This window comes from Callorhinus ursinus, unplaced genomic scaffold (assembly GCF_003265705.2).
Source record: "Callorhinus ursinus isolate GAN/ISIS: 27379988/994484 unplaced genomic scaffold, GSC_fseal_2.0 scaffold32, whole genome shotgun sequence".
NCBI lineage: Eukaryota > Metazoa > Chordata > Mammalia > Carnivora > Otariidae > Callorhinus > Callorhinus ursinus.
Genome location: NW_027397094.1, coordinates 11,822,183 through 11,834,967, shown reverse-complemented (window position 1 = coordinate 11,834,967; position 12,785 = coordinate 11,822,183). Strand labels below are relative to the sequence as shown.

Below are 12,785 nucleotides of genomic sequence, written 5' to 3'. Positions count from 1 at the left end.
TCAATAAATAATGTAAGAGAACCAACTGGACCACAAAAACAGAAGGGAGTATAAACTGAAGACAAAAAATAAATTATGGTATTTGCCTTCCATCCAAACTTCTCCCACTGTATTAAAAAAAAAAAAAAGGCCCTCAAGTTCAACTTCATTGTTGTCTATAACTTCCTACCATCCCATCTTTCTCCTTTCTCTTACAGCCTAGCCTCTTAGAAGAATTTGTCTGCTCTTTTGGTCTAGAACTCTTAATTTCCCATTGGATTCTGTGACTTGCTGAAGTCTGACTCCAGTGAAAGTATCTGGCAGAGGTGAAGATTGACCTTCTAACTACTGAGGCATCCACTTATCCATACCAGTCTATATCCTTATATAGACAGGAGCTCGTCTTGCTCCATGCATGGCCTCTAGTGTCCATTGGTGAGGTTCAAATCTGCTGACAAAGTGGCATCACAGATCCAACAGAGAATGGTTGCACGGGATCGAAGGAGCTGCTGAGCTGGAACTCCAGTCATGGCTACCACTAGGGGGACCTGGACATGTGGGGGTAATTAGACAGGTCTTCCACCAAAGTCATATTTGCAGGGACCTCCCAGGAGAGAGCACAAGCTGAGAAAAGGAACCAAGTATATAACAAACTCCTAAGGTACCAACACATACTCATTGGAAGGAAGTAGGGGTTTCCAGCATACTATTTCTAAAATCTTCCACCAGTGGATGCCCCAAACCTGGAGATCCGTCCAACAAATAACATGCCTCTGAAAAACCGTGACTCAAAGGGGAGGGAACCATGCCCCCTCACTCTGTCACAAATTCCCCTGAAGTTTTGGCACCTTGACTGCCTAGGGTGGCCATGGCAGAACAGGACCATGAATAGTAGAGTGGGAAGCAACAGTGCCTTTGACCCCCAGCTACTGCAGAGCCACAGCCATGTGGCTGGAGAAGGCCCACCATGCCCAGGGGAGAAATGCCTTATCCGGAGAATCCCGTGGGAGAGAAACACAGATGTAATGCCACCAAGGACTCCCAGGGAAGCATTTCTGGTTGGAGAGAACTCAGCGGGTGCCGAGGGCCTCATGTCTGCAGGTAGACGTGAGAAGCTGGGGAAAATTTTTCTTTCTTTCTTTCTTTTGTCCCTCCCTTGGCTTCTGAGACTCCATTCTCTCCTGGTTCTTTCTACTTCTCTGATTTCTTCCTTCTCATCTCCTCTGTGGCCTCCTCTTCCTCGCCGTCTCCCTAAATGTCGGTGGCCCTCAGTGTTGCATTTTTCCTTCCCTACCCTTCTCATGTTTTACTCAATCTCTCTGGCTTTGATTACAACCTCTATGCTAGTAACCGATGATCCTGTTTCTTAGCCCTGACCACCTCCTGTGCCTCCTATACAGAATGCAACTGTCCATTGAACAAGTCCCAAGTGCCTCAAATAGAATACATCCAAAATGGCAGACATCATTTCCTGCTTAATATCTGTTCTTCCCCCTAAATTACCTATCTCAGAGAAGAGAGTGCCCATTTACTCCAGTGAAGAACTGGGAAGTCAAGCTTGGTGTTGCCCTCCTTCATGACCACATCCCAGCGATCACCAGTCCCGTTGGCCCTGCCTCAGTCCCTACCACCCAGACCAGCCCATGGCCTCATCTACTCTTGTCTAGCCCTATTGCTGTCATCACAACTGGTCTCCCAACCAATTTCCCTTTATGCCTTACCACCCCAAGTCAGATTACTATCCTGCTTAAATTCCTTTGTTTGCTTCCCTTGCACTCCCCTACCCTCCCGCCCCCAGCCAAATCAAATACCTGTCCCCATCAGTGAAGGAGACTGTTTTCACCTTTTCCAGGGACATGATATATGTTTGTCTTGAAGAAATATGGTAGCTCAGCAGTAATATTCTGTACAGGTCCTTGATGGATCTATTTTTACTTCTATTCAGGAAAACCAAAATCCTTTTATATACCACTCAGAAAAATACCACTCAAAAACCTTTTATATACCACTCAGAAAAAAAGGGCATTGTTTTATCCATTCTTGGCAAAGACAACTCAGCTCTTAACAAGCAGGGTGACTATGAAAATATTTTGCTTCAAGTTAACATTTAAATATTTAATTAGAAAGCTTTCAAATGGAGGAGGGCATTCACTAGAAGGTTGCTGAAAGCTTCATTCATTTCACAAATAATGCTTTTGTGTAAGCACCATGCCAGGCCCTGAGGAACTGGGTAGACATGGCCTTGCCCTTCTGACCATGTGCCCAGGGAGGGGCCGGCCCACCCCAACATTGCTGCCCCATCTCAGGTATGTCCCTCTCCCACTAAGTGCTAGATCTAGCAGCTTCTGGCCTACCTGGCTACGTTTTCCCCCATCATAGTTAACAAAGAGGCAATTTCCAAAACGCAGGTGTATTAGGGTTCTTCAGAGAAGCAGAACCAATAGGGTGTGTATATACATACATAAGGAGATTTATTCTAAGGGATTGTTTCATGCAACTATGGAGGCTGACATATCCCAAGATGTGCAGTGTGCATTGAGAAGCGAGAAACCCGGGAAAGCTGGTCATGTTAAGTTCCAGCCTGAAAGCTGGTGGGCTCAAGAAGAGCGATGCTTCAGTTTAAATGTAAAGGCAGGAGAAGATGAGTCCTCACTCAAGGCCATCAGTCAGTTGGAGATCCCTTTTACTTGTGGGCGGCTCAGACTCTTTGTTTTATTCAGGTCTTCAACTGACTGGATGAGGCTCACCCACATTGGGGAGGGCAATCTGCTTACTGGGTTTACCAATTCAACTGTTAATCTCATCCAAAAACACTATTACAGACATGCTTAGAATAATGTTTGACAAATGTCTGAACACCATGTAACCCAGTCAAGTTGACACATAAAATTAACCCATCACAGCATGTCAATATATTTGACTGAACCTAGAATACTTTTAGAAAATATCAACCCTCTAATACATTTTTAGAAATAAGTTTAATACATTTTTTAAAAATGATTGAGGGCTTAGGGTGGAGAATCACCTGGGAAATCATTAAAGCTAGGTCCACATGGACGGACCTTGAGGACATGGTACTAAGTGAAATAAGCCAGACAGAGAAAGACAAATACCATATGATCTTACTTATATGTGGAATCTAAAAACAAACAAAACCAAGCTCGCAGATATAGAAAAACAGATATGTGGTTGCCTGAGGCGGGGGGGGGGGGGGGGGGGGGAATTCGGCAAAATGGGTGAAGGGAGCCAAAAGGTACAAACTCATAGTCATAAGATAAATAAGTCACGGGGATGTCATATACAGGAAGGTGACTATAGTTAACAATACCGTCTTGTATATCTGAAAGTGGCTAAGAGAGTTAATCTTAAAAGTTCTCATCACAAAAAAAAAATTTTTGTATCTATGTATGGTGATGGATGTTCACTCGACTTATTGTAGTGATCATTTCACAATGTATACATATATTGAATCATTATGTTGTACGCCGGAAACTAATATAATGTTATATGTCATATGTTATATGTCAATTATACCTCAATAAAAAGGAAAGAAGATATACGGATGGCAAAGAAGCCCATAAAAAGATGCTCCACATCATATGTCATCAGGGAATTGCAAATGGAAACAAGAGACCACTACACACCTCTTAGAATGGCCAAGATCCAGAACACTGACACCACCAAATGCTGGCAAGGATGTGGCGCTATGGGAACTCTCCTTCATTGCTGGAGGGAATACAAAACAATTCAAACATTTTGGAAGACAGTATGGAAGTTTCTTATAAAACTAAACATACTCTTACCATATGATCCAGCAATCACACTCCTTGGTACTTACCCAAAGGTCCACACAGAAGCCTGAACACACATGTTTAGAGCAGCTTTATTTATTTATTTTTTTAAAAAAGCTATACCTCCAACTGTGTATGAGAAAAACATGTTGGTCAGAAAAGGAGGACTTTATAACCTTGAATGAAAGCAGGAACACTCTTCTTAACTCTGGCCAAGTCAGGAGACCCAAATTGCAGCTCTATATCACTGTTTCAATTACGCTTTTGAGGGTGCCCTATTGGGATGCCTGGGTGGCTCAGTCATTTAGGCATCTGCCTTCAGCTCAGGTCATGGTCCCGGGGTCCTGGGATCGAGTACCACATTGGGCTTCTTGCTCAGCGGGGAGCCCGCTTCTCCCTCTGCCTGCCTCTCCCCCCTGCTTGTACTCTCTCTCTCCCATAAATAAACAAATAATTTTTTTTAAAAAAGAGTGCCCTATTGATCAAATGGTTAGATAATAAACTAATTCTAAGACGCACATATGTGAAGTTGTATTTTTTTCATTCTCCATGTCACAAAACAGAATGACTGGCACAAGGATGAAGAAATACTTATTCAGAACACCAAGAAGGGCCAAATGCCAAGAGTATTTAAAGTGTAAGACCCTCCTTTTCCTTGGAGAATCTAGTGCCCGTTCTTGGTTCTGGTCTGTACACCTCTCCTAAATCCCTGTAACTGACAAGGACAGTGGCTGCCTACGTTGTAGAATTTGAGTCAGAAAACATTTCCACTTCCTGCCACCACCATTGGTGTGGCTCTCTTAAACTATCTTATTTTGCAAGAAAGACCTAGTTAAGATATGATAAAAGTTCAGTGAAAGTATAACCTATTCTTATTTTCTGTTACTATGAGAGAAATTTGGGGGTACCTCTGAGATACAAGAATTACGGCACTTAAATATGGCAAAAGTCATCACCAAACCAAAAGGGATGTGGGATTTCCAGAATTTTAAAAGTAATAACAGCTAATGTACTTACATGGTATTTATGACTTATTTCTATATATATTACATATATTAACTCATTAAGCCCTCACGTCCCTATGAGGTAAGTACTCCTCTTATCTCCATGTTATGAATGAGAAATCTAAAGCGCAGAATGGTTAAGTCACTTGCTTAAGGTCATGTGGGTGGTGGAATCCAGATCCCGACACGAGTCTGGTCCCAGAGGCTCTGCACTGTACCACTCATCTCTGCTTTCATGACAACCTAAGGACAGGAGGTGAAGAAACACACACATTCAGAAATGACGACCATGAGGAAGTCAGAAGACCCCTGGAGTGTCTATAATTTCGCTCCTCTTGTTGTTTTTCAACAGCTCTGTCTCTTTCCCTAGAGTTAATCCAGGAAAATCTAGGAGGGAGGGAAAAAAGAAGGAAAAGAGGGAGGGAGGGAAGGAGGGACAGGAAAGCTGGGTGGAGCCCTGGACCAGTTGCATTCCCTTCTACTGTCTGAAAGGATTGTTGGTGGCCATGTAGATGGCAGCAGATTTAGGAAAGCAAAGAAAAAAAAAAAGTTCAGCCTCTGGGGCTTTGAAGAAGAAAAAGAAAGTGAAGAGTGGAGCCTGGCTTACCAGAGAGAAGGCACACTGAATTCGCAGACACACGTCCATTAGCATCCATGAATCCCTTATTTCCTGAGATCACGTTGGCCAGACTGTCCTATGGCAGAATCTTCAGGTCAAAGAAATGATTTGCTTTGATTGGGGTTTCCCCCTAATACAGAGAATTCCTGAAAGGCCAGCAGCACTTAGCAATAAACCCAGAGCGGGAACAACAAAATCACCAAGCACAACAGCCATGTAGGGAAGAAGACATTTGGAGTGAAGGGGGCCTTCAGGAGCTACAGTGGCCCAAAAGGATGGTATGAAATTTTTGTTGTCTGGCCAATAACATTAAAAGTTCTTAAACAGCGACTTGATTTCATACAGTTGTTTTGAAGAGAGGAGTTGCTTCAAAAAAATTATGTGAACTGCATTATCAATGCATTTACAAATTATCGGTTGAAGCATAGAAGTTTCAAAGAACAAACCACATGCTTTTCACACACATATCTAGTAACTAGGGGTGTAGTAATTTCGTGGAGGATGTCTGGAATTGCTTTTAGGGACACTTAAGTACTGCCATGATTACCTGATTTTTCTCAAACCACAGTAGTCCTACATTACACATAAGAAAAGGTGATTAAATATTTATAAGACTTAGATTATTTTATTTACTTTTTAAGATTTTGTATATTTATTTATTTAGAGAGAGCACGTGTATGCATGTGACCCCGAAGGGGGGGTGGCAGAGGGAAAGGGAGAGAAAGAATCCCAAGCCAACTCCACTCTGAGTATGGAGCCCGACACAGGGCTCCATTCTGCAACCTTGAGATCATGACCTGAGCAGAAATCAAGAGTCAGGCACCCAACCGACTGAGTCACCCAGAAGCCCCAGACCTACATTATTCTAAAAGATGAATAAAAAAAAAAAAAAAAACCACAACTCTGTAAATTGGATTAATTCGTAGAATTTTACACACAAAAAAGATGATGTTGCAGAAAACATAGCATCTTTATTGGCATATGAAGGTACTCATTCTTCGTGGTTGCCCTGGGTATGTGACACGTTAGTGTTCTTGTTGTTTATACGTTGTTTCTGTAAGAGCCTACTGACTTTGTACTAAAAATGTACAGTAAAAATGATTTCATTAAAAACAAAGCAGTAACTACAAAAAGTCACTTACAAGAGAAAGTAGCCCTTGGACTTTCAACTTGAATGAAACAAGAAACTTACCCCAGATTCAAAATGTCTAAAGGCTCTCTCGGGCCTCGTGGGCAGAACAAGAACTGTATATCCAATTAAATGTACAATTATGATTAAATGTCTTTGCATCCGTGGCCCCCAACCAAATTCTCTAGGAAGTGTGTGCATTAATGAGCAGCGAGGCCACTGGCTAATGGTGCTCAGTTAAAGATGCAAATGGATGTGAAAAATCAAGATCCTCAGGCCAGGCACTGAATGTGCCTTTGATGAAAGAAAACGTTGCATTTCCAGGTTGGCAGAGATGAATGAAGGTGGGAGAGAAATCGGGTGCCTTTTCGGGGATGCCTTGGAGCTTCATGTACACTAGCGTGTAGGATGGAGCTGGTCATTCTGCTAGGCTTGCTGCATTGCTTGTATTGTTTGGCAGGGTGCTTTGCCGGCAAAGCCCAGAATTTGAAACCAGTCAGAATTCATCTTAACTATTTGGACATGATATTCCCCTAACAGATTGGTTTGAATATGTATCTGCTGGGATAGAGAATTAATTGAATTCCTTGATGAATTTTATGAGCCATGCAGCTTTGTAATTCTAGCAGAGAGATGGCTTATTAATTTGAATTAAAAAAAATAAATAAAAAGCAAGGAAATAAAACCATTTATCCATGAAAAAAACAAAAGAATCTTAAAAAATCTGAAATTACAATTTTCCCCTAAACACCTCCAGATACGGATGATTTCCAAAGAGCCAAGATCTCAAACAAATGTGTCTTAACTTTAAAAGATACACATGCCCAAAGGAAGTTGAGATGGCACATAGATTTGAAGTATTAGTTGGGTTTAATCTGTCTTTTACAGCAACATAGGACTTCACCATGGAGTGGCATTCTAGAAGGAAGCCTGCCAGTGTATGGGGTGAGGCCTGGGAAGGTGGCAGGGGAGCTGGGATTCTTTTTTTTTTTTTTTTTTAACAGGTGTTAGCAGAGGAAAACTCCCGAACAGTAAATCTGGTGCTCACTGAGCTAAAACAACACAGGACACCGTTGCCTCAACCCAGGTCCCAAGAACTGGCTAAGTACCCTCTTTAAATGTCCAGTGAGGGGCTTTGGTGTTCTCAGTCTACTTCACCGTGCCCCTTCATCCTGCTGGCAGGAGCCAATCCTGGCCTGCAGCCCACCCCACCATCAGGTTTTATGATAAAATCATTCTATTTCTCTTCTTCTTATAGCTCGTCCCTGAGAGATGGGGGAAAGTTATAGAAAGAAGGCATCTGGGCATTTGGGATTATATTAGATTTGTAATTAGATTGTCTTCACTTCTTTCAAAATATTTAGTTTCTAAATGAATCCAGCTTTAAATGCCTGAACTGGTTCATGCACAGTTCTTCCCAAATCTTGGGGTTTCATTCATGAAAAACTCTCCAGGGGTGTTGGGCTGGCTCTCTGAAGAGGTGCTCTTTCATATGCAGAATCTAGAATGAGCTGACCCTTAAGAGTAACTGCTGAAGTTTAACAAACACACTAACCACCCGAAGTGCTAAAGGTTGAATTGTCTTTACAACTTCACGTGGGGTCCTATACAAGCAAAGGGCTCTGTTCCTAGACACAGACCAGCTTCCTGATCGCCTATGGCCAGAACCTCTTCTTAAAGATGCTATGTTAGGGTCCAGTCTCTGTGCTATGAGGTATGGCTCTCATGACCCAACCTCATGGCACACCGAGTTTTGAAAATATTCACACTTTGAATAGCTCTGATTCTGAGTGGTGAATGTAGCTCTTAGTATAGATCTCTGTCCCCAGTGCCTACACAATGGGTGTGTTAATAACGTTGGTTGGCTATTACATGATAGATAAGGAAGAATAATAAGCAGCAAGAGAGCTGGTTGTCTCAAATTCCAGCTCCTGTGACAAATTACCTGGGTCATTATTTTCATGACTCCTTCTCCTAAAAGCCCCACCGTCAAGGGTCCCACACACATTTCCCCAACCAGTAGGTCAGTATCCAACCTGGGCCTCCAACAGTTTTCCACATTGATATTAATAGGTTTTCAAGGGAGTTCTTGCACAGATTAAAAGGGTGATGATCTGCAGGTAACGTGAGGAGCACAGGGTTCCTGAGTGTTTGTGGCTGTCAAACCCAGATGATTTCTTCCCTAATCATGCAGATTTAAAAGTCCAGAGTCGGCTCCCAGAAGCCCTTGCACAACACAGAGGTCAATGTCTGCAACTTTTTACTGTCACGTACACATTCTGCACGATCTGCCAAATTTGTTAAAACTCCAGTGAGTCAGAGCTTATTTTCTTGTGCAGATTTTGGATTTATAACCAGGGGAAAAAATTAGACACACACAGGAAAAAAAAGATCTAAAAGAAACTAGACCGAGCCAAAGAGAAACAAGCTTGTGATGAAGTAACCATTTCAACTACTTGAAAATATTTATCTGCTTTTGATGCACTACTATTAGTTATATCGCTGTGAAAATAATGTTTGAATAAAAAGAGGAGCTGGCGGGGTGCCTGGCTGGCTTAGTCAGTAGAGCATGTGACTCGGTGATCTCAGGGTTGTAAGTTCAAGCCCCATACTGGGGGCGAAGCCTACTTAAAAAAAAAAAAAAGCTGGTGAAAATGTGGTAGTCTAGTGAAAATTTGCCACGATGGTATGCATATGGTATGCATGAAATTACTCATACACATAATTTTAGAACTGGAAGTGTTTCTGGAATTCATCAGGAGACTGATTTTATAGCTGCAGGAACTATAACAGGTTTCAATTCAATAAAATATACTTAATTCAACATTCATGAGTATATTAACTCTCAAACTTTTTTAAGATTTATTTATTTATTTATTTATTTATTTATTTATTTATTTATTAGAGAGAGAGAGCAAGAGAGGGAACAAAAGCAGGGGGAGTGGGAGAGGGAGAGGGAGAGGGAGAAGCAGGCTTCCCACCGAGCTGGGAACCCGATGTGGGGCTTGATCCCAGGACCCTGGGATCATGACCTGAGCCAAAGGCAGACGCTTAACAACTGAGCCACTCAGGCACCCTTCAAATATTTTTTATACAGAAGTCTTCCTTTGCTCACTAAGCTTTTCTTTCTTTTGGTCAAGACAATAATTTGTCTTCATTGAGCTCTCTGTGGAAATGGTGGATCTTAGGCCCAAGTAAACATTCAACCAGAGCTTGGTGATGGCCCATGTGGGCAACAGTGCAAATAAAAACAATGGTTTAGCCCATTTTTCTTTGGCTCTTCCTCCAAGGGTCTGTCTCTAAAATGAACCAGCTCAAGAAAGAGCTATTTTTCTGGAGTGCCAAATTTGAACTAATTGCTTTCACTTTTAGATGATTTCTGTTTCCAGTTTTAATGTTGCATAGGAGGAATTATGTTACCTAATAGGAGAAATCACATTAAGTCAGTCAACAAACATGTTCTGATCACTTACTATGGTTGGATCCTCTGCTATATACAATTGATGACTGACAGTCCCCTAAACTGAAGGGTCCAACAAGTCCAGGAATGAAGACAGACAAGAAAACAGGCCATTACAACTCAGTGGGATAACTGGTATGATAAACGTATGTTGCAAACGTGCAACAAATACCTTCATCCCTTATTTTAATGATCAGTGATAGGTTTCCTGCCAGTAACAGTAGCATAAGAGTAAATACCAACTCCAGTTGGGCTTTGTGCACCTCTGGGCATAGATGAGGACTTGGTCTGGGGTCCTTGGCCAGGGATCATCAATCTGTAATTGTACCCTTTCTTGACATTGATCTGCCTGAGAAAGTACCTGCTCTGCGGCATCAAGCTGGCTCTTTTCCTGCTTCCCATTTCACGATTGCCCTTCTGCCACTTTACCAAAGCTTTCCAGTCTTCCTATAGTTTGATATGGTGGTGCGTTGCCCTGAGGGATAAGAAAAAAAAAAAATCCACCTTGTCAAGGAAAAGAATAATTCAAATTGATGCCTGCAAACCTCCTTTCATAAATTCTGAAACCCCTATCAGGCTCATCAAAATAATCATCTTCGATAAAACTTTATGTTTTTTTTTATTTACAAAGTAATAAAATTTGTGTCATGTGATCAATCATGTACAGGAAATGATAACAATAAGATGACTTGTAAAAGCTCAATGTAGAAGAAAATTTAATAGCTCGAGCCTTATGATCATAAGATTGAAGAAATACCAGTTTATATAAACATTTTTTTGCAGAGACATATGATGGATAGGCAATAAAAGGTTTTGAAGCATTAAAAATGTATTATACACAGATGAAATTCTATGGGGGAAATGGAGTTGGCATGATTTCCTGAGAGAAAAGAACAATGTAAAAAAAACCTACAAGAAAAGCTTGGTCATGATTCCTTAACTGGATGATGGTGGATGTCAAGTCACTTTGGTATTTATATTCTACTTAATACATTTAAAAGAGTAATAAAACAAATTTATTTAAAACGTCAATATTTTCGGGGCACCTGAGTGGCTTAGCTGGTTAAGCGTCCGACTCTTGATCTCAGCTCGGGTCCTGATCTCAGGGTTGTGAGTTCAAGCCCCACCTTGGGCTCCTCCCTGGGTGTGGAGCCTGCTTAAAAAATAAATAAATAAAGGGGCACCTGGGGATCTCAGTCAATTGAGCCTCTGGCTCTTGGTTTCAGCTCAGATCATGATTTCAGGGTTGTGGGATTGAGCCCCGCTTCAGGATCTGCGCTCAGCGTGGAGTCTGCTTGGGATTCTCTCTCCCTCTGTCCCTCCTCCTGCTGGTGCATTCGCTCTCTCTCTCTCAATAAATAAATAAATAAACTAATAAAATCTTTTAAAAAGTCACTATTTGCAATATGCTAGAAATTATATTCCTTCCAACCAATTAAACCAAACATCCATGTAAAAAGCGTGAAAGCTTACATAGTTTACTATTTTTTAAGAACCTCATTTTTTTAAGAGCAGTTTTAGGTTTACAACAAAATTGAGAGGTAGGTACAGAGATTTCTCATACCTCCTGCTCCCCCCCCCACACACACACAGCCTCCCCCATTCCAATATCACTCACCAGAATGGTACTTTTTTTGCTAAGGAACATTGACACATCATAATCACCCAGAATCCATAGTTTACCTAAGGGTTCATTCTTAGTGTTGTATATTCAGTGGGTTTGGACAAATGTGTAATGACATATATCCAGCATTATAATATTAAACAGAGTATTTTCACTGCTCTAAACATCTTCTATGCTCTGCCGGTTCATCTCTCCCCCACCACCTCCACTCCCCACCTATCCTTGACCTCTAGCAACCACTTATCATTTCATTGTCACCATAGTTTTGTGTTTTCCGGAATGTCATATAGTTGGAATCATACAGTATGTAACTTTCTCAGCCTTCTTTCGCTTAAAAATGTACTATTAAATTTTCTCCATGTCTTTTCATAACCTGATAGCTCATTTGTTTTTAGCACTGATTTTTCTGGATGTAACACAGTCTATTTATCCATCACCTACTGAAGGACATGTTGGTTGCTTCCAAGTTTGGGCAGTTATGAATAAAGCTGCTGTAAACATCTGTATGCAGGTTTTTGTGTGAACATAAGCTCTCAATTCCTTTGGGTAAACACCAAGGAATGTGAATGCTGGATCACATGGTAAGAGGATGTTCAGCTTTGTAAGAAGCTGCCAAACTGTCCTCCAAAGATGCTGTACTGTTTGCATTCCCACTAGCAATGTATGAGAGTTTCCACCGCTCCACATCCTCACTAGAATTTTGGTGTTCTGGACTTTGGCAATTCTAATAGGTACGTAATGTTATTTCATTGTAGTTTTAATTTGCATTTCCCGAATGACATGTGATGTGAGGCATCTTTTCACAGGCTTATTTGCCATCAGTCTGTCTTTTTTAGTGAGGTGTCTGTTAAGGTCTTTGGCCCACTTTTTAATTGGGTTGTGTTTTTATTGTTGAGTTTTAAAGAGTTCTTTGTATCTTTTGGATGACAATCCTTTATCAGAGGTGTCCTTTGAAAGTATTTTCTTCCAGTCTATGCCTTGTCCTCTCATTCTCTTGACATTGTCTTTCACCTCCAGAAGTTTTTATTTTTAATAAATCCAACTTGTCAATTATTTCTTTCATGGGTCACGTCTTTGGTACTGTATCTAAAAAGGCATCACCATACCCAAGATCATCTAGGTTTTCTCCTTTGTTATTTTTGAGGAGTTTTAGAGTTTCGCATTTTATATTTAGGCCTA

At 41.2% G+C, this 12,785-nt stretch overlaps 1 protein-coding gene across 1 annotated transcript in view; it reads left to right on the top strand.

The window, feature by feature from the left end:
* Positions 1-4,268, top strand: part of EDARADD (EDAR associated via death domain) — a 70,882-nt gene extending 66,614 nt beyond the window's left edge. Inside the window, exon 5 of the mRNA XM_073879019.1 lies at positions 3,526-4,268. Within this exon, the coding sequence (XP_073735120.1) occupies positions 3,526-3,841 (316 nt within the window). The 3' untranslated portion in view covers positions 3,842-4,268. The remainder of the gene's footprint in view (positions 1-3,525) is intronic.
* Positions 4,269-12,785: the final 8,517 nt, after the last annotated feature.